The sequence below is a fragment of the Balaenoptera acutorostrata genome, chromosome 12 (genome assembly GCF_949987535.1).
Source record: "Balaenoptera acutorostrata chromosome 12, mBalAcu1.1, whole genome shotgun sequence".
In the NCBI taxonomy this organism is placed as follows: domain Eukaryota; kingdom Metazoa; phylum Chordata; class Mammalia; order Artiodactyla; family Balaenopteridae; genus Balaenoptera; species Balaenoptera acutorostrata.
In genome coordinates this window covers 69,111,150-69,130,833 of record NC_080075.1, presented here as the reverse complement: position 1 = coordinate 69,130,833, position 19,684 = coordinate 69,111,150, and the positions used below count along the sequence as shown (strand labels likewise).

The 19,684-nt window shown below is 46.7% G+C and overlaps 1 protein-coding gene across 1 annotated transcript in view; it reads right to left on the bottom strand.

Annotated features, from left to right (window-relative positions):
- CAPN14 (calpain 14) overlaps positions 1 to 15,503 on the bottom strand; it is a 56,719-nt gene extending 41,216 nt beyond the window's left edge. The window contains 11 exon segments of the mRNA XM_057557894.1: positions 734 to 971; positions 3,549 to 3,716; positions 4,731 to 4,894; positions 5,904 to 5,978; positions 9,144 to 9,229; positions 10,980 to 11,042; positions 11,657 to 11,831; positions 12,208 to 12,344; positions 12,480 to 12,598; positions 13,458 to 13,527; positions 15,492 to 15,503. Of these exon segments, the coding sequence (XP_057413877.1) occupies positions 734 to 971; positions 3,549 to 3,716; positions 4,731 to 4,894; positions 5,904 to 5,978; positions 9,144 to 9,229; positions 10,980 to 11,042; positions 11,657 to 11,831; positions 12,208 to 12,344; positions 12,480 to 12,598; positions 13,458 to 13,527; positions 15,492 to 15,503 (1,307 nt within the window).
- Between the last annotated feature and the right edge of the window lie 4,181 nt (positions 15,504 to 19,684).

Sequence of the window (19,684 nt, the reverse complement as noted above, 5' to 3'; positions counted from 1 at the left end):
GACAGCCAGGGAATTCCCGAGTATTTTTTAATTAAGGTATGCACATTGTTTTTTTAAGACATAATGCTATTGCACACTTAATAGACTACAATACAGTGTAAACATAATTTTTATATGCCCTGGAAAACCAAAAAAATCCTGTGACTCTCTTTAACGCAGTATTTGCTCTGTTGCAGTGGTCTGGAACTAAACCTGCCATATCGCCGAGGTAGGCCTATAATAAGTTTGGCTGGGATAAGTGTATATTGATTCATCTGAGCCTGATGGTTGATGACAGCCCCTCTCAACTGAACAAACCCTGTGCATCTCTTAGGAATCACCACGTCCTTGAAGCCACCCCTGCTTCCCCCAGGACCATGGAAGGTTGGCTCAGATGCTTTTCCTTGGTGCTCTCCAAACACGCTGGGCAGATAAACGCTTGCCCTAGACACAGCGTAACATAAATAACTGTTCATACGTCCATGTCCTTTCCAGACTTTGAGCTTCTGGAGGGCAGGGGCCAGACCTGTTCTAGCTTTTTCTCTCTACGTCCAGCAGAGTGTTCATTTGTTAGAAGGAGAGCGGGGAGGAAGAAGTGAGGGATGTCTCCGCACAGACAGCTGCCCTGCTCTCCTGCTCACCCCGTCCCCTGTGTTGGTCACAGAGACCCCCGTCCTCCACCATTTTTGCCTCGCCCTGCCCCCCTCCCCTGGCCCGAGTGGACCCCAACCTCCAGGAGAGGCCTGGACCTTACTAAAAGACGTGCTCCCTGCAGAAGACTCTGAGGACAAACTCAGACTCCGGGTGGGACTCAGTTGTGCAGGGCACAATGATGTATGTCCCAGGCTCCAGCCACAGCTCCCGACTCACTTCCTTCTCTCTGAGAAACGTCTCAGACCAATTCAGGGGAGCATTCTTCCAGAAGAACTTGGGACGCAGTCTCCTCTGGTCATCATAGCTCTGTGGGTGGAGGACAGAGGGCAGCAGTTGAGCTGATCACCCAGGGCTTGTGGCCAGGCCTGGGCCCCTTGGCCAGGAGCCAGGACTAAGGTGGCCTCTGATTTGCCAAATCCCACCTGCCCCAATGGAGGATGAGATAAAGGGATGAGGAGTGGAGAGAAAACACCAGAACACGTCCATAGTGGGCACCTTTGCTGGAACCCTACATGAGGTTGAATACATATGTCGACTGATTTGACTTTGTGTTAAAAACAATATCATACACAAAATGAGGTGAGGAATGTCACTGTGTCTGAACTTTCCACTTTACAGTTGAGGGTCTGAAGTTCAGACAAGTTAGGCCATCTGCACAAAGTCACCTAGCGGGTAAGAGTCTCAGCCAGGATTGGAATTCAGGGCAGCTGAGCTCCAATGTCCACGTTCTTGATACTTCCTGATGCTGCCTCCATGTATGTGCTACAATTTCAAGGTTGATTATGACATGATTATGCTCATAGGTACAGACGGACCACCAGCCATCTCCCTCCATACAGATCAACTGGAGATTCCATGTCATCTCAGTGAAAGCAGCCTCATAAAGAGGAAAGAGTACTGGCCAAAGCTCAGAAGACCCAAATCAGAGGTCTGGTTTGTGTTTTGTTTTATCTCTTATTTTTATTCTCTCTTTCTCTCTCCCTCCCTCTTTTATATCCCCCTTTTGCCCTATTTTTCTCTCTTGCTTCCTCTTCCCTTGGCTCTCATGCAGGACTATGGAGGGAGGGGACATCCATAAGGGGGATGCACACAGTTGCTGATAAAGACACTACCCACCACATAAAGACATTTCCCAGATTCCACTTAGGGCTGGGGAAACAAAATGTATCTCTTGGCGATGCATGCTTTCTTCATTGAGACAATGAGAACTAGAAAATCAGCCCTTTGCTGTCTTTGCCCTGGCTGCCAGGAATCTCAGAACTAAATTTTATAATCAGCTGTAGTAGCTGTTCTAGGTTTAATGTTCCTGGTAGAATTAACTGCTTCCCTATCCCTCATCTATTTATAACTTTTTTCTTGCCTTTTGAATTCTGTAACTGGTTCATAGTTTTGTTCTGTTTATACTTTTTATTGTAGGTTGACCCAATTCTATTTAGGAATAGGCTTGATATAAATAGCTTTTTTTTTTTAATGAAATAGTAGAATTTAATAGAAATTCATGGCATTTTAGATTTGTCTAGATTTACTAATGTCTATCTTGAGATCTGGCATCATTTATACTATTTCCTAGACTTTTTGTTTTTGAATTTTATTATTTTTTTATATAGCAGGTTCTTATTAGTTATCTGTTTTATACATATTAGTGTATATATGTCAGTCCCAATCTCCCAATTCATCCCACCACCCCTCCCTGACTAAATAACTTTTTCTTTTTAAATTAACAGGCAACTTTGGAAGCACTCAGTATTCCCTTGGGAGGAAAACAAAAAACCCAAACCGACCCAAGACACCCAATGCAAAATGGTTTCTTTACAAAAACACTTTTACTCGATTCAGTCCAATCTGAGAAAATTAAGTTTTTCACCTGTTTTCTTTGGGAAACAAAGAATAGCTGCCACCCTTCAGAGGCTGGGATAGCTCAGGCCTTCTCAACTGATCCCTCTAGGCTGCCACTGCAGCTGAAACACAGAGCTGCTCTTGTCCCCTGCCTGTGTTTCTGTTTTGTTTTCCCAGCCTTTGTCCCTTGTCCCCTAGTAGGTGGGCTGCATGGGCTCCTGATATCCCATCTGTTATAGATCTATTTTATTATGGGCTTCATAACTCAGGTAAAATTATGATTTATCATTCTTCCTATGCTGTGACAGTCTTCAATATTAGCCCTAAGTATTTATGTAGGGATTTAATCGATTCTAAAATTTATTGGTTCTGCATCAGGCTCAGACCTCTCTACGGAGGTATAAGGACTTTGGGGGGCCCTTGGATAAAAAAAGAACAGCAGATGCTCTTTACTTGCACACACAGAGGCAGTTGGCATTATTGCCAGACATTCCAGCGGCTCCTTACATAAGGCTGCTGCAGTCTCAGTGAACCCGGGACATCACTCCCTACCAGGGCCAGCCTGGCAAGTGTGCAACTCACCTTGCTCATCTGAAAAACAAAAAAGAGAGGCCTCATTAGGCAGTGAATCCAGCTCTTTCACAGGCATGAATTCTAATGGAGGCTGGTATACAAGAAGACTCTACCCAGAGGCCACTTCCCCTCCCATAAGACTTGCTGTTCCAGTCAGTGACATTTTAATCCATCATTAGAAATTCTAGAAAAGGGTGAGGCAAGGTAAGCTTGGCTTTTGGAGAGGGACAAAGGGAACCAGAATTAATTGTACCAACTGTGTGCCAGGCACAATGATAAGCACTGCTACACGATCTTCCTTTACTCCACCTTTTGCATAAATATCATTGTCCCCATTTTACAGATGTAGAAACTGATGTTCAAATGCAAGAAGGTGGCTCGTTCTAGATCACATATTCCCAAGGATTTGCACCCATGGTAGACAGAGAAGGATGTAGGTAGACAGAGATGGATGGTAAAGAGGACAGGAAACAGGAAGAAAGGATAAGACTCCATGAGAGGCCCACCCACCCTGAAGAGGTAGAAGCTAATGGCGAGGTGAGACTTCTTGTTGCATTGCCTGTGCCTGGGCTTCTGGAGTAAGGACACCAGCACGCTGCAGGGCATCTGGAACCTCCTGCCCTCCTGGGGCCTCCAGACCGACAGCAGGAACTGCGGGTTCTTCCAAAATGTGTCTGGGGCAGAACATAGCCAAGGTGAGACAGGCTCCCCTAGCATCTTGCTTGCCAAACCACAGAGAGGAGCACAGACCCAGGGTGCTGCCCCGGGATTCCCACCCAAGGTCCACCCGGACAGAGCTGGGGTCTCTTTCACCACAGCTCTGTCCCCCTCCCTCCCACCTCTTCCACCCCGGGTTCTTCTATGGACACACAGACCTGAGAGTTACTCTCCACTGTAGCTTTTGCCCAGCACGCTGCCTGGCACAGGCTTTGTGTCCTGGAGACGTTCACTGCCTGGGCCAGTGACTGTTAACTAACTGAAGAGAACGTGCCTGTGGTCCCAGGGAAGCAGCATTTTAACGGGGACCTTAGCTTATGTGCAGCTTCAGCCTTTGGGGGGACCCTGTGGGGGAGATGAAACCAGAGCCAGGGCCACCCGGGCCCCGCTGAGATCTTACCCCCTTCAAATCTTTCCTACCCAAGAGATGGCCCATTGTGGAGAAAGGGACACAGTCCCCAAACCTCTCCACTTGGAGAAGGTATACACCTTCATCTCCTATACCTGATGACCTGGGAATCCTTGATTTTGTTTCTCTACCAAACTCTAGGTAAGGAGGGCCCGATACATACGACATAAATACTATTTCAATCCTGCCTGTTATGGGGTGGTTACTTCAGCATATCAGTGACCTTATCCTAAAACCACAGAAAGATGTAACCCAACCTTCTACTATGCCTGTGCGCCTGTGGCCTCCTGGTGCCGATTAGGAAAGGGAACCCTCTGGAAAGATACACCCCCAAGAGGTAGGCAGCCTGACTGAGAATTCTACGCCTTGGTGCAAATTAGGACAGAAATGCCCCATCTTCCTGGTTCACATAGCCCGGGGCCAGCACACGCAGCTTGTCCAGCAAAGCCCCCTCACCTTCAGCCAGGGGCCCTAGGCAGTGGCTCTGTCTGCAGCCCCACCTTTGCCTGGAGAAGCTGCCACTTTAGACCCAAGAGCCCCTGGCTCCTGTGTACAGGCTCACCTCGGGGTGACTTTGTCGGGCCACCAGCCGTGGTCCCTTTCTCCCATCTCCCCTGCAGCATGGTGTACGACCACTTCTAGCCCATATCCTGACTCAGCAGGCCTGGGCTCAATTTACAGATGACCAGAAGCATGAAATGTGCTTTAAAGTCCTGCAGTGCCATCCTGTGTAGGGAACGAAGGAGATGACATCCAGTCATCAGGACCAGAAGGGAGGCTGCAACTAAGTAACGGGCATCCCAGCCCTCTGCTGGACCCAGGGCCCCATCCTCCACACCCCCACGCAGAGCTGAGCTGGCTTTGGACCCATGAGAGTGGGGCTGGATGGACCAGTGTGAGGGTCCATCTCGGGCAGGTGGTGCTACCAAGAAACCCCACCCCGTGGCTGGAAGCAGCGTCCAACAATGGCTGCCTGAGGGCAATGCTCCTGGGCCGCTGCTGGTGGTGATAAGGTGGAATTGGGGCATTCATAGCTAGTCAATTGATTTATACATGTTCAATAAGAATTGCACAAATCAGTTCCTCATCATCAATTGATAAAAATCTTCGCCCCTATTGGCTAATGTTGTGCCCCGAGGCGTGTTGTCTGAACCAGCTCAGTTTACTATCTGTTAACGGAAATAACAGTATTTGCGGGACTCTTGAGTTCAATGACCACCTACTTCAAGAGCGAAAGGGCCACAGCAGTCTGAAAAGGATGGGTACAGGGAGAAGAGGGACAGCGTGGGAGTTAATAGTAAGGGTGAAAAGTGGAAGGAACGGGGAGCAGGTGGGTCTCATGTCAGACACCCAGAAGCAGCATCAGCTCAGGGTGTCTGGTGACCTTTCATAAAAAGGGGTGAGAGGTTTTGGGGTGGGTGGGAGTAGTACTGCTTTGCTCTGGAGGGCACAGGTGCGGTGGCTTATAGTTGGCAAGAAACAGAAGTCGGAGACGAGGCAGTGGCCACACCCACCCTCTGCTTTGAGCACCCGCTGAGTTCCATGCCAGGGGTCTCTGCTCTTATCACAGAGACTGTGACTGTTTGATTGCCCTGCTAGGCCGTGAGCCCCTAAAGGGTCTTCTTGATCTCTGTATAAGAGATGCCTGGCATACATGAGGCACCCTGTAAACGTTTGCTGGATGGATGTCCTAATGTAAGCCAGGGCACGTGCCCCAAGTCTCTGAGTCAAATACCAGAATTCTCCATCATCATCTTTCCTCAGCAGCACAATCTTCTCCTTGGGGCTCAGTAGCTCCCACACACTTGAGCTGAAAACAGAAAAGAAATGTTTTCATGGGGAAGGAAAGGATTGAGAGGGACATGCAAGAAATTCTTCAGTAAATGCTCTATAGTGTTGCTATTTATTCTCATCTTCATACTGCTTGCAGACAATTACATCTCACATCCTCTATTATGAAAGCAACGTGTGACATTAATTCATCACTTACTCTGAGCCAAGTTCTGGGCTAGTCTCTTGACATATTTTATTTCATTTAAGGCTAACAGCAACTTTACAAAGTAGGGATTTTTATTGCCATTTTAGAGATTAGGAAACTGAGGTTAAGAGAGATTAGGTCACTTGCTTGAAGTCACAAAGTTATTAAATGTCAGAACTAGCATTGGAACCTATGTTGCTATTGGTTTTTTTCCCACAGCCCATCATTTTGGACTTCTGTTTCTGGCCACGAAGGAGTAAGGCTTTCATGTACCACTTCCCCACTATAAACAACTAAAAATGGGACAAAATACAAGAAACAACTGTTCTTGGACATTAGACAGCAGGCAGCACAGAATTGTGACCCCCAAGAGGATGGAGATGAATAAAGTGAGCCTTAACATTGCCTAGACTCCTGCCTAAAACTAATTCCCCGGACAGTGATGCAGGGAAGTGGACCCAAAAAGAGCCTAGCAGTCTTGCTGAGTGGAAGAGACAGAGTCTGAAGTTCAGGGAGACAAGACAGCTAGAATTTGCTGGGGAAAGTGCCCAAGAGGAGGGAGCTACTTAAACAAGGACCTCCAGAGAACTTCATAGGTGTTCCCTTGAGTCTTTGGCTAAAATAAAATCTGTGCATACATAAAATGAAATCCCACAAGACTGGACTATACACAGAACAATTTCCAGAGCTGACACCAGGCTGGAAATCATTTGAATTCCCACCAGCCAGAGTCAAAAGACCTTACAGTATACATGGGGTCTTTAATAGAGAACTCGAAGGGTCTACACCTCAGTAGTGGGGTCAAGTTAGGCCCCAACTAAAAGTTTTCCTAGATCTGTCCTAAAAGAAAACGTCAAAGTATCAAAATAATCCCTAAGCAACTAAATTTACAATGTCCAGTATCTAATAAAAAATTACTATGTATATGAAGAAGCAGAAAATGTGATCCAATATCAAATCAATATCAAAAAAACAAACAACCCAATCCAAAAATGGGCAGAAGACCTAAATAGACATTTCTCCAACTAAGATATACAGATGGGCAACAAATACATGAAAGGATGCTCAACATCATTAATCATTAGAGAAATGCAAATCAACACTACAATGAGGTATTATCTCACACCAGTCAGAATGGCCATCATCAAAAAATCTAGAAACAATAAATGCTGGAGAGGGTGTGGAGAAAAGGGAACCCTCTTGCACTGTTGGTGGGAATGTAAATTGATACAGCCACTATGGAGAACAGTATGGAGGTTCCTTAAAAAACTAAAAATAGAACTACCATACGACCCAGCAATCCCACTACTGGGCATATACCCTGAGAAAACCATAATTCAGTAAGAGTCATGTACCACAATGTTCATTGCAGCTCTATTTACAATAGCCAGGACATGGAAGCAACCTAAATGTCCATTGACAGATGAATGGATAAGGAAGATGTGGCACATATATACGATGGAATATTACTCAGCTATAAAAAGAAATGAAACTGAGTTATTTGTAGTGAGGTGGATGGACCTAGAGAGTGAAATAAGTCAGAAAGAGAAAAACAAATACCGTATGCTAACACATATATACGGAATCTAAAAGAAAAAAAAATGTTCTGAAGAACTTAGGGGCAGGACAGGAATAAAGATGCAGATGTAGAGAATGGACTTGAGGACTCAGGGAGGGGTAAGGATAAGCTGGATCGAAGTGAGAGAGTGGCATGGACATATATACACTACCAAATGTAAAATAGATAGCTAGTGGGAAGCAGCCACATAGCACAGGGAGATCAGCTTGGTGCTCTGTGACCACCTAGAGGTGTGGGATAGGGAGGGTGGGAGGGAGACACAAGAGGGAGGAGATATGGGGATATATGTATATGTATAGCTGATTCACTTTGTTATAAAGCAGAAACTAACACACCATTGTAAAGCAATTATACTCCAATAAAGATGTTTAAAAAAATAAAAGAAAGAAACTGTGCTCCATGACCACAAGTAAAAACAGACCTAGAAATAAGAGAGATATGATGGAATTAGCAGATAAGGACATTAAAACACCCATTATAAATGTGCTTCATGTTCTCAAGGATGTAAAAGGAACTATGGACATGATGAAGAGAAAAGTGAAAGATATTCTCAGATGGTATCTCTAGTATTAAAAAATATAATATCTAAAATGAAAACTGCTCTGGATGAGACTAACAGCAGATTAGACACTATGGAATAAAGCCCATCATTTTATTTAATCCTCATCACACCTCTGGCTCAAAGAAATTAAGAAGTTTGCCTAAGATCACACAGCTACCAAAGTTAATTTAACCCGTCATTTTTCTCAAAGGCAAACACTTGTTTTCCTAAACAAACCACTACCAACAACATTATGATGCTATATTTCTACAACACTTTAAAATTTATATAAATCGGGCTTCCCTGGTGGTGCAGTGGTTAAGAATCCGCCTGCCAATGCAGGGGACGCGGGTTTGAGCCCTGGTCCGGGAAGATCCCACATGCCCACTAAGCCGGTGCACCACAACTACTGAATCTGCACTCTAGAGCCCACATGCCACAGCTACGGAAGCCTGCGCGCCTAGAGCCTGTGCTTCACAACAAGAGAATCGACCGCAATGAGAAGCCCAAGCACTGCAACGGAGAGTAGCCTCCACTCGCTGCAACTAGAGAAAGCCCGCACGCAGCAACGAAGACCCAACGTAGCCAAAAAAAAAAATTTATATAAATCTTTGGATGCCATTTTTCCACATAGACTCAGTCCCTCCGACAATTCTCTTTATTAATTATAATAAATAGAGTATAGTACATTCTATCCGGAGTAATATTCCACTTATTTTTCTGAGTCTTCATTTTTTCATCTATAAAAATGATGAAGTGATAATGCAGATGTGAAAATGTCACAAGCACGCATTTGAATTTGTGTGCCAAAGGCAGCCTCCTTTGCAGCCTTCACCTACCCCGTCCTCACCCCTCCCAGCCGGTCTCAGAAGTTCACCTGTCACTCCAGTCTCCTTTCCATTCCACTCTTCCCCAGGGGTTCTGCAGCTTGATTAGGTACGCAGGTCCACGTTTGGAGGTCACCTGTATAAAATGAGAACCAGTCCAGGTGGCTGGGCTGAGTGCCAATAGCAAATATTGCAGATATCTGGGTGAGATTCATGACTGCAGATGAGACCTTGAAATGAACGATCAAAGGCCCTGGGAGTTGGCAAGAGGAGAAAATGGCTCTGCTGCTCACTAGCTGTGAGACCTAAGGCAAGTTACTTAACCTCTCTGTGTCCTTTTCCTGATCTGTAAAATGAAGCCAATAGTCACATCTACTGCAGTGAGTTGAATGGGTACCCTCCTCCAAAGATATGTTTACCTAGAATCTGTCAATGTGATCCTATTTGTAAAAAGGGTCTTTGCAGGTGTAATTAAGTTAAGGATCTTGGGACAAAATCACCCTGAATTAGGGTGGGTCCTAAATCCAATGATAAATGTCCTTACAAAAGAAGAGAAGGGGAAAGACACAGAGGAGAAGGGCGTGTGAAGATGTAGGCAAAGACGGGAGCTATGCATTCCAAGCTGAGGAATGCTGGGAGCCATCCTAAGCCGGAATAGGCACGAAGGATTCTCCCCTACAGCCATAGGAGTGAGTACGGTATTAAGGACACATTGATTTCAGACTTCTGGCTTTAAAAAACACTGTGAAAAATAAATTTCTCTTGTGGCAATTTGTTATGGCAGCCCTAGGACACTAATACACCTACTCATAGGACTGTTGTGAGGATTGAGTTAACATTGGTAAAGCAGTTAGGACAGTATTTATCACATATTAAGTGCTACATTTTGTTAAATACATTTGTTAAATAAATATAAAATCATAAACATAAATATTTTAAAATATAAATTTTGTTATCTAAATATGAAAATAAAAGTTCTTGACACACACAAACATGACTGATGGAGATCTAAGAGAAAGAAGAAGTCAGGTGCGAATGGAGTTGAAAAAATCTGAAACAGAGTTAAAGGGAATTGGAGGACTTTGGGGAAGTCACACTCTCTAGAGGATTGCAGAGGTTCTTTAAGATTCAACCTGCTGATTCCTTATCTCTGTGCTTTGCTCCTGCCCTCCCTCCACCAGGAAGGCCCTTCTCCCCTCACACAAATCTATCCATCTTTCAGGGGCCAACTCCATGTCACCTCCTCTATAAAGTCTTTTCTGATTTCCCTCCAACCCAACCAGGTAAATGTCTTCTCTCCTACCCTTAAACCCCTAAAGCCTTTCACCATTGCTTTCTTCTTTCAGTTTCTACTTTGCTTCCCTATCCATTTCAAATATGGTTTGCCTCCATACTTGACTGTAAGCTCCTTGTAGGCAGGGTCCCGGTCTGGTTCATCTTTCTCTCAATGTTTAGTAGAGCTCAAAAGATAGATAGCATCAGAAGGAAACTGGGAGACTGTGGGGAAAGGAGCATGTGGGAAAGAAGCAGGAATTTGGAGGGAAAACCCAGATAGAAAAGCTATCAATGGCAGCCTAGAGCGAAGTGAAGCTCAAAGAAGGGTTGTGAGGCACCGCAGGGCTAGATGGCTGATTGGCTGGGACTGTCAAGAGAGGCGGGGATGGTGCGATGGAGGTGGCAAAGGCTGGACCCACCACTTCACCCCAGAGAAGCGGCACGGAGGTCCGGGGAGACTAGTACCTGCTTTGGCAGGCCTACCAGAAAAACTCAGCCCCTAGACTGGGCACAGACACCAACGTTCACCAAGATGAGGCAAGGCCTCGGTGAGAAGGCCCGGGAGAGAAGGGAGAGGTTGAAGGGAGACAGAGGGGCTGGGTTCCACCCACCTCCCTGATCCCTGGGAGAGTACAGGCATGGCCTTGCACCAGCCCGTTCTTCAGCACTCTCTCCTTCTGCAGAGACAGAGAGCTCCTGTCAGCACTCTGCTGTGTACAGCTAACTTGGGAGTTGGGGGGATTTATTGGCTGGAGCCAGGGTTTATGGGGAGGGGGTGGGAGAGACCCATGCTGTGTTTCCTTACTGTTTTCAAAGCTCTTCAGCACCTGCAGTCTCATTTGAGCCTTTCAAGAAGTCAGGGTGCCACTCTGCAGTGATTAGTACCCCACCTTCCCGAGGGCAACACAGACTCAGAGCTGCCAAGTCATGTGAGGAGACACAAGGGTCGTTAGCAGAGGCAGGGCTGAACTGAGGGCTTCCTACTCCACGTCCGGGTTCTTGTTTGTTATGAAATTAGACAATGACAGCTAGTGGTGCTGGTAAGTGGCCTTGCATGTGGTTGACACTCAAGAATTGTTAGCTCCCTTCTCTGAACACAATCTGTATTTTATGGAGTTCTCGCCTGCCCCAGGGGCTCAGCTCTGCTGTTCTAGTTTGAACGTCAGGACTCTGGGTGCGGGAGCTGGTGGAGTCTGGGGGCCCACACGAGGTGAGAGCAGCAGCTGGCTGACAAAGGGGATGCGAGCAGGGGAGGAGGCCATCCTGCCAGGGCGCAGCCCAGCCTCACCCCTGAGTGGGTCTGACAGCCAATCTGGGTTCTGCTGTAGGTGGCTCGGGTTAGGATGTCCCAGAGGTTGCCAGGGGCTTCTGCCAGGTTGACAGTCATTGTCAGCCCTCCAGTGAAGTCCACAAGGGCTTCAGATACCTGTTCACGCTGCAAGTCTTCATAGGAGCCAGAGAGCCTGCCCAGGGAAGGCATAAGCATGGGATAAGGGAAGGGTGTTTATGCTGTAGCCTGGGATGGTCCAAACAAGTCTAGAGAATCCCCCGCTTGGTTATTCCCCGGTCATGTGTCTGCTATTCCTTCCTTCCATCCTAGGGGCAAAAAAAGAAAATATATACTCAGAGTTTCTAACCCTATTAACTCCATCCATTAGGGAAAGGTAAGACTCTTGAAAGCATGTTCCGATAGCGTGACCTCTATATTTGCTGAGATGCGCCTCATCTCTCACTTGAGAAAGTTTACTGCTTCTTCCTCTTGTTCTCCCTCAACATTGAAGAGAGGGAGACAGAGGCAGAGGAGGTGGGAAGGGCTGGGAAGGAAAGGGGTTGTCTTACTTAGCATAGGCCTTTTCCAGAAGAGCTCCCCAGAACAAGTTCTTGTAGGGAGAAGAGACAAAGACCAGTTGGCCAGCCTCTTTCACAGGCAGTCGGTCATCTACCACCACTGGAACACATTTCCCAAAGTGCCAGAACTGGAAGGAGAGAGTGCCCGCTGGTGAGTGAAGACTGCCATGGAGGTTAGTCAGCCCAGGGAGCAAAGACATGACTCTTCCAGAACCCTCTTTCCTATGGCCTCCTCCAGGCTGGGGCACCAGGAGGACACTCACCCAGAACCGGAAGATGCCAGCATACTTCTCAGTGAAACTCTGATTCAGGGGAATGACACGACTCAGGATGTCCTGGTGCAAAGTCAGAGCTTGCAAAGCCGCCAAGAACCAGCAGTCGCCTAAGCCAGATAGCACACAGTCTCCACATGAATCTGCTGGACATGCGTGCACAGACCGCAGTGTCTGCATGGGTGTACTGTACAGGCCTGCACATGCTACAAGTGTCCACAGGAATCTACTGAGGGCTCACTGCATGCAAGAAATGTCTGGCGCCAACTGCTATCCTCTCTGGGCTTGCAGCCTAGTTTAGGAGAAGGGAATTCTATATCGGGGAGGAAGATGGTGAGTGAGCAGAACAGAGGGTGGGGAACATTGTCTGGAATCCAGACTTGACACCAAGAACTGAACCATATTCCTGGACCAGCTTTTAGCTTCCCCATGTCCCAATGTCAGGCACTTGGACCCAAACACAACCAAACTTTTCTAAGGCCTGCTTCTGTAACTGATTTATGTTCTTCTGAGAAAGTCTCAACCCTTCTGGACTCCATTTCTCTGTCTGTGAAATGGGTATCACTACACGTGTGCCTTCCCTCATGGCCAAGGGTTTTTCTATTCCTCTAAAAACAAAGTTGGGTTGAGGATAGATCTGCTTGGATTCTGGGGTATCTAGTGACTGGTGTGCCAAGAAGGACTCATTACAGGGACTAAGGTAGAGTGAGTACATTTTCCAAAGATGAAACTTAGACCTGCAAACTGGTAACAAGGATGATCGTTAGGCAAGGTGTGGCATTCCCACGCATCCTCAGGGGACCAGTTGTGATCATTTTCTCATCAAAGGACAACATGTCAAGGTAGAGTTCAGGGTGGCCATTTCCCCCGTTGGGCTCTCTCAATCCCCCTCCTCCCCACCCAGCTCTGCCTTGTCTGGGTTGGGCTGGCTAGTGCCAGCTGTGTGTCTCAGGGGCTGTGCAGACTTACCTACCAGTCCCTGGCACAGATCCAGCCTTTTGGCCTTGGCAGAATAGAAGTGGGGATTGCTGTGCAGCTCCTGTAGGAACAAACAGAAATGTCCTTCTGAGCGAGAACAAAGAAGCTCCTGGAGCTACAAGGACCACAGTTTCCCATATCCCCAAACTGGACTTCTGGGGACATAAATATAGAACATATGTGAAATCAGGGCTGTTCCAGAAAATCAGGCACACAGATTCTGCCCACTGTATTTCTCATTCCTTCTTGCAGCTCATGTTAAGTGAGAGTCCTGGAGAAACCCGTGTAGATATTGAGAAGTAGCACTTGTATCAAGAATGTCTTTTCTTGGGCATCTGTGAAAAATGGAAGCACCTCTCTTAGGGGGTGTTCTCATTTTTCCTAGAGATCTTCTCATTCTCCTTATTCTCCCCCTACTCTTCCTTCCTACCCCCAACCCCCAGTCTAGCGGCCTCTCTGGCTTCCGTGCTGAGATGCAGGCTTGGGGGGGCAGGGGGAGTGGGGGGCCGTCTCTGCTCCACAGCAGGCCCTAATCCCTCCATCTTTGCATGTGCACGCTTCCCTCAAGGTCAGGTGTGTGACAGACTCACTACATCAGCAGTTCCCAAGATTTTCTGGGAGAAGGAGAATCTTGGCTGTCATCTAGTTTAGGAGGCTCTCTTGGGAATTTCACACACAGTAGGGACTTAGTAAGTCGGGAGCTACAGGCCCTGATGGTAACGGCTGAATAGGGAACAGAAAAGGGGAGAATCTGTAGCACAGATTGACTTCATTTTGTTCACTAGCCGTGTTTGGGAAATCTTGTGTGTTAACCAAGTTTGGGGGAGCTGGATTGCCTTTGAACACACTAAGAAGTTGCCTTTTAAAGGACTTGTTGATGCGTTTTATGAAGAGAAGACCACTTGTAAAGTGATTAATAGCTTCTTCAGGATGAGGCCACACACACACATACCTTATCTTTAAAGAAGTATTCCTAAGTCACCTTCAGGAGAGTCTAGACCCAGATGCAGCCCGTTGGAAGTTCTTGTGTGTCTTCTGTCACAGGCTGTGGAAGAAATTGGCTCATTCCCATATTGCCACAGCTCTCTACAAAGGGCCACATGGGTCTCGGTCATATGTGGAAATGCACTTTAACTGTTGTAAGTGAGCAATGTTGGAGCAGACCGGTAAATGAACACACTAACCAGGACACAGGTATTAGCGTGTGCAGCCTAAAGACACGCTGCCTGGCCTGAGAGCTTCCTTGGCTCCCCAGAGGGAGTTGGACTCATCCATCATGTTCTTCAGGTCGGGATTCATTTGTCCCCAGCAAATCAGTAGTCAGAGCCTCAACCTTCACTTTTCCCACGTTGGCTATGCTTGCCTTCTCTGTAGATGCTGAGGGCAAGAGAGAGCTTTATGGTGGGGAGGGGGATCCCTGGTACTCATGACCCCCAGGAGGCCTTAGAATGTTAACTGGCTGGTGAACATGGAGCACCACCACCAGGTGAGACACTGGGTCTCTTTCACGCCTCGGGTCCCTGCCCTGATGGTCAGTTCCTTCAGCTGTTTACTGAGAACCTACTATGTGCAGACACAGTACCATCCTGGACACATACACTTGGCTCTTGACTCACCAATAAGGGGAGAGTCAGGGCTCTGAAAAGGAAACAAAAGAAATAAGAAGCATGTCCCCGCTCACAGGTACAGTGGACCTGTAGAATCCTCCTACGGGATGACTGATTTCCAGAGAGCTCTGGCATCTTGCCACAACCCACTGAGTTGTCTCAGGTAAAATTGGAATAGAAACCTAGGCTCCTTGCACAATGGCTCTGTCTACGTGATTAAAAGGCATCAGATGGAAAAAATGATCAATTCCATCCTCTTGACAGTCGGAACAAAAGAACAAGACTAAGAATCAGCCCTGCCTGATTTATCTTGGGAAGAGCTATACTTCTTTTGTGTAACAGGCATTGTACAGTGTTCATGGTGTGCCAGATTTGGAATTAGAAAACCCAGCAGGTGGCTGGGTTTGCCCCTTCTTACCTGTGTGGCCATGGGCAGACCGCTTACCATGCATGAGCTGGTTGCTTTACCTATAAAAAGGAGATGACATATACTGTGCCTACTCTCAGGACTCAAAGAGACAACGATGTGAAGTGGCTTGAATAAACTCTAAAGCAGGGGATGGCAAACTATGGTCCATGGGCCAAATCTGGCCCACCATTGGTTTTTGTAAATAAAGCTTTATTGAAACACAGCCACACTTACCCATTTATGTACTGTCCATGGCTGCTTTTGCAATATACATTACAAAAGTAGAGTTGAGTAGTTAGAGCAGAGATCATATGACCAACAAGTAAAAATATTTACAGCCTGGCCCTTTACAGAGAAGTCTGCTCTAAAGCACTACCTAACCCAGGTGGATTGTTGCTGCGTGGCACTAGGCACAGCAATAAGCTCCAAGGAGGAATTCACACAATAAAATGTGGTTAATTGAATCCATCACTGAGAATTTATCTTAATGCAACAGAATTTTATCTCTAATTGATTTATTGATTTTTTTTTTTTTTTTACAGATTCAACATTTTCAGTTACATTTGTGTCTCAAAAAGACCTAAAGATTTGGCTTGTCAATTCTCTCTGCTAAAGTCTGGTCTCTAATGCATTTTTTAGAGGTGATGACATCAGGCATTCTTGAGCAGTTTTCAGGTGGTTTTGTGGGTACTGATTATGAATAGGAAAACCCACATCTTTATGTACAGATCATGACCTGTTCATAAAAGGGGAAATGATTTTACAAAATTAACAATTGGAAAGGATCTTGAAAGTTTTTACCATTTAGATATCTATCTGCATTTAGATTGAGTTTTTAATAGAAGACCCCAAGACATTGCCTTTCAGGAAACAATGAAGGACGTGGTCCAGCTATGAGATATTGAAGGCAAGAGTATTTTTTCCCCTGGATTTGCAGAGCCCATCATTATATTATGAAAAAAGAGGTGGTTGATAAGTGTTTGCTGACTGACTGACTGACTGAATGAATGAATAGATGTTTCTTCATTTGTAAAATGTAAAGAATGGTAAAGCCTGCCCTCTCCACCCCTCTTGATGTGAAGCTGAAAGGAGAAAAGGACAGGAAAACTTTCTGTGAGCTCTCAACCATTCGGCTGCTCTTCTGTTGTTCTGATCACATCCCTGGAACTAGTTTAGGCTGAGAACTGTTTTCAAAGGCCTCCTTAATAGCACTCCCTCCTCATCCAGGCTGGCTTTAGGGCTCCTTTTCAAGGAGGGTATGTGGGATCTAGGGCAAAGTGCCCTGAGGAACAAAGTAAAATCAAGGTCAGCCTTAAGGAGTCTCCATAGCGACCGTGCACCGGGACAGTAGACTGGGGCAGGGGCAGGGGTTAGGGAAGGAGAGGCAGGAAGCCCTCTGCCTTCACTGGTGATGCTGTGTGAGAGGGTCCTCTGGGGTGATTGCAGGACCATTTGGAGAAATAAGAACTTGGCGGATGGAGCTCCCTACCCACTCCCAACTGCCCCATCCTCCATCTGACTCTGTGAGACACTACACAGCCACAGGTCTCTGTAGAAGTGCAGACACCCCCAGACTCCCCCAGAACGTGAGAGTGCACCTTGAGTTGCCACGTAAATTTCTACGGGCTTCCGAACATTCACCTGGCCCATGTGGAAGCCAGACCCTGATGTCACTCTTCGTAGGTGAACTAAACGTCGGGCTGGAAGGAAGCGGGTGGTCCTCCCTTTCAGCGGCCCTGTGTAGAGGCAGGACCTCCGAGCAGTTTCAGTGGCTCTTGGCCGTCCAGCCTGGCTGGCGTAAAAGCCCGGGGGCATCTTCTTGGCGCATCCTCCTTTTTTACTTTTTTACAGGCTCCTAGACCGGAGCCTCAGCGGGGCCACACCATTTGCTTCTTGCAATTCTTACCACCCTAGTCTTGGAGTCATTCCCTACTCTGATTTCTCCAGCACCTTCCACCCTTTTAAAGGACCACCTTTCTGATTTTTCTCCTTTCTGGACATTTCAAAACACACCTGAATAGGAAGGAGTTCTAAAACAGATGTAAATGAGTTCCTCTTTTTTTTTTTCAGGAGTATTTGCATCTTAAGAGAGTCACAGGCTTTGAACTGCATTATTTGATGAAACAGAAATAGCCTTCCTTCCCCTGATTCACACAGAGCGTGGCCTCAAACCCAAATGGTCAAGCTCTCAGCGTTTGGGCCCCTTTCTGGGTAAACAACCCGCAGCACACGCCCTCTGCTCTATTCCAACACACCTTTCGCTCGCACACAAACACAAGATGTGTCTTGCCCTCTCTGGTTCAAACTGCATCCATTTTTCAAAGTTCAGGTCAAGTTTCCCCTCCTCCCCAGAGCCTTCTCCAGCTTTCTAGCATGTTTTATCTTCTCACAGCTGAGTTACCTCATTGATGCACAGATTTTTTACACCTCAGGAAAGGTATTCTAAGGATCTCTGAGCTTGTGTGACAGTATTAAAAGGAGACTGTTGCAAAAGAAGCCACCATGAAAGAACAATCCCAAATCTGCTATGACCTGGGGAGAACGATGCTGGGTGACAGCACTTCCCAGCCCCCCGAAACCTTGGTCCTGGGCTTGAGGAACGGGTGGCCTCGCATCTCAGGCTATGATTTGCACCACTCCAGAAAATCAAGCTATGCAGTTAGAAACCCAGGCAACACTTCAGATAAAGGAAGTCAATCAAAAACATCTTTCGCAAAAACTATTTGGCAGTCAATACTAAAGGTAAACATATATACATCCTCTGATGCAGCGATTCCTGGATATTACCTAACAGAAATGCTTACATCTGTGTATCACAAAACATGTACAAGGAAATTCATAACAGCATTATTCAAAATAGCCCTGAACTGAGAACTACCCACAAGGCCATGAACATGGATAAATGATATTGGGGAACATTCACACAATAGAATGCTATAGAGCATTGAGAGTGAACAAACAAGGACTACACGCTACCATATGGATGAGAGTCACAAACTTAGTACAGAGTGAAAACATCCAGACACAGAAAGTCTATGATTCCATTTACATAACTTTCAAAAAAGGCAAAACCAATCTATGTGTTAGAAATCAGCTTAGTGGTTACCCTTGGGGTGGAGAGATTTGTCCCCAAACCAATTATGCCACTAATAGTTAAATAGATTCTATTCCTTTCTACTGATTGTTGTGATCGTCAGTAGAGAGATTTACAAGGGAGATTGAAAAGTGATACATTCTACTCATTTAAACAAGTCTTGCTTGACTGGACACCTCCCCATGGGCCCTCAATGGCAGGGATGCAGGATGAATCAGAATTTCCGCCCTCAAGAACATCACAGGCCAAGAGAGAGGGCTCTCCTCTCCTCCCTGTGAGGTTTACTCCGTAATGGTCAGTACCCAGCCCATCCAAGAATCCTCACTCTCCAAAGTCAGAGATATGCTCCCACCCTGCCAGGTCTGGAAGATTTCCCCAGACTGAGAAACTTAGGTCCACTTCACTGGCTCAAAGTTAGGATCACAGTTCTAGCCCTGAGCTCCTGTAGACTGAATCTGGCATGTCCGGAACAGAAATGTTTAACCTATATCCAGGCTGCGTCCCACCCACACAAAGGGTATCTCCCTCTGCCTTCACAGGACAGGGTCGCACACTGAGCTGAGAGCTGACGACCTTCCTCCGGAGCCATCCCAAGCCTCAGAAGCCCAGAGGCCAGCAAACTGCTCCAGCATGGTGATTTCTAGATTTCTCATCTAGGCAAGCGCTACTCCTTAGCACCAAACTGACAACTATCACGTGAGGGACCATTTCGCTCTCACAGAAGGTGAGCATCGTCATCAGTGTTTCTTTACATCTGATTTCCCAGAGGACGTCAAACCAGCCTTGCTGCCTGCCAGCACCCAGAGAGCAGCCTGCCTCCCGGGACATCAGGACCCCACAAGGCCCCAGGACCCGTTCAGCCCCCTCCCCAAATCAAGGAGGATCAGAAGATCCCTGGGAAGTCCTGAGCCCCGGGAAATGACAGCACCTAGCAGCATTAATAACTCTACCAAATCACCATTGATGGAAATCAGAGCAGGAAGGACCCCAGGAATCACCCAGGCCCAAAGACCCCCTGATTTTAATGAGGAGACTGAGACCAAAGGGCTGAAGTCCACTGTTCTAGGTCACACCGGTGAGCAAATGCAAAGCTGAGAACAACATTCAC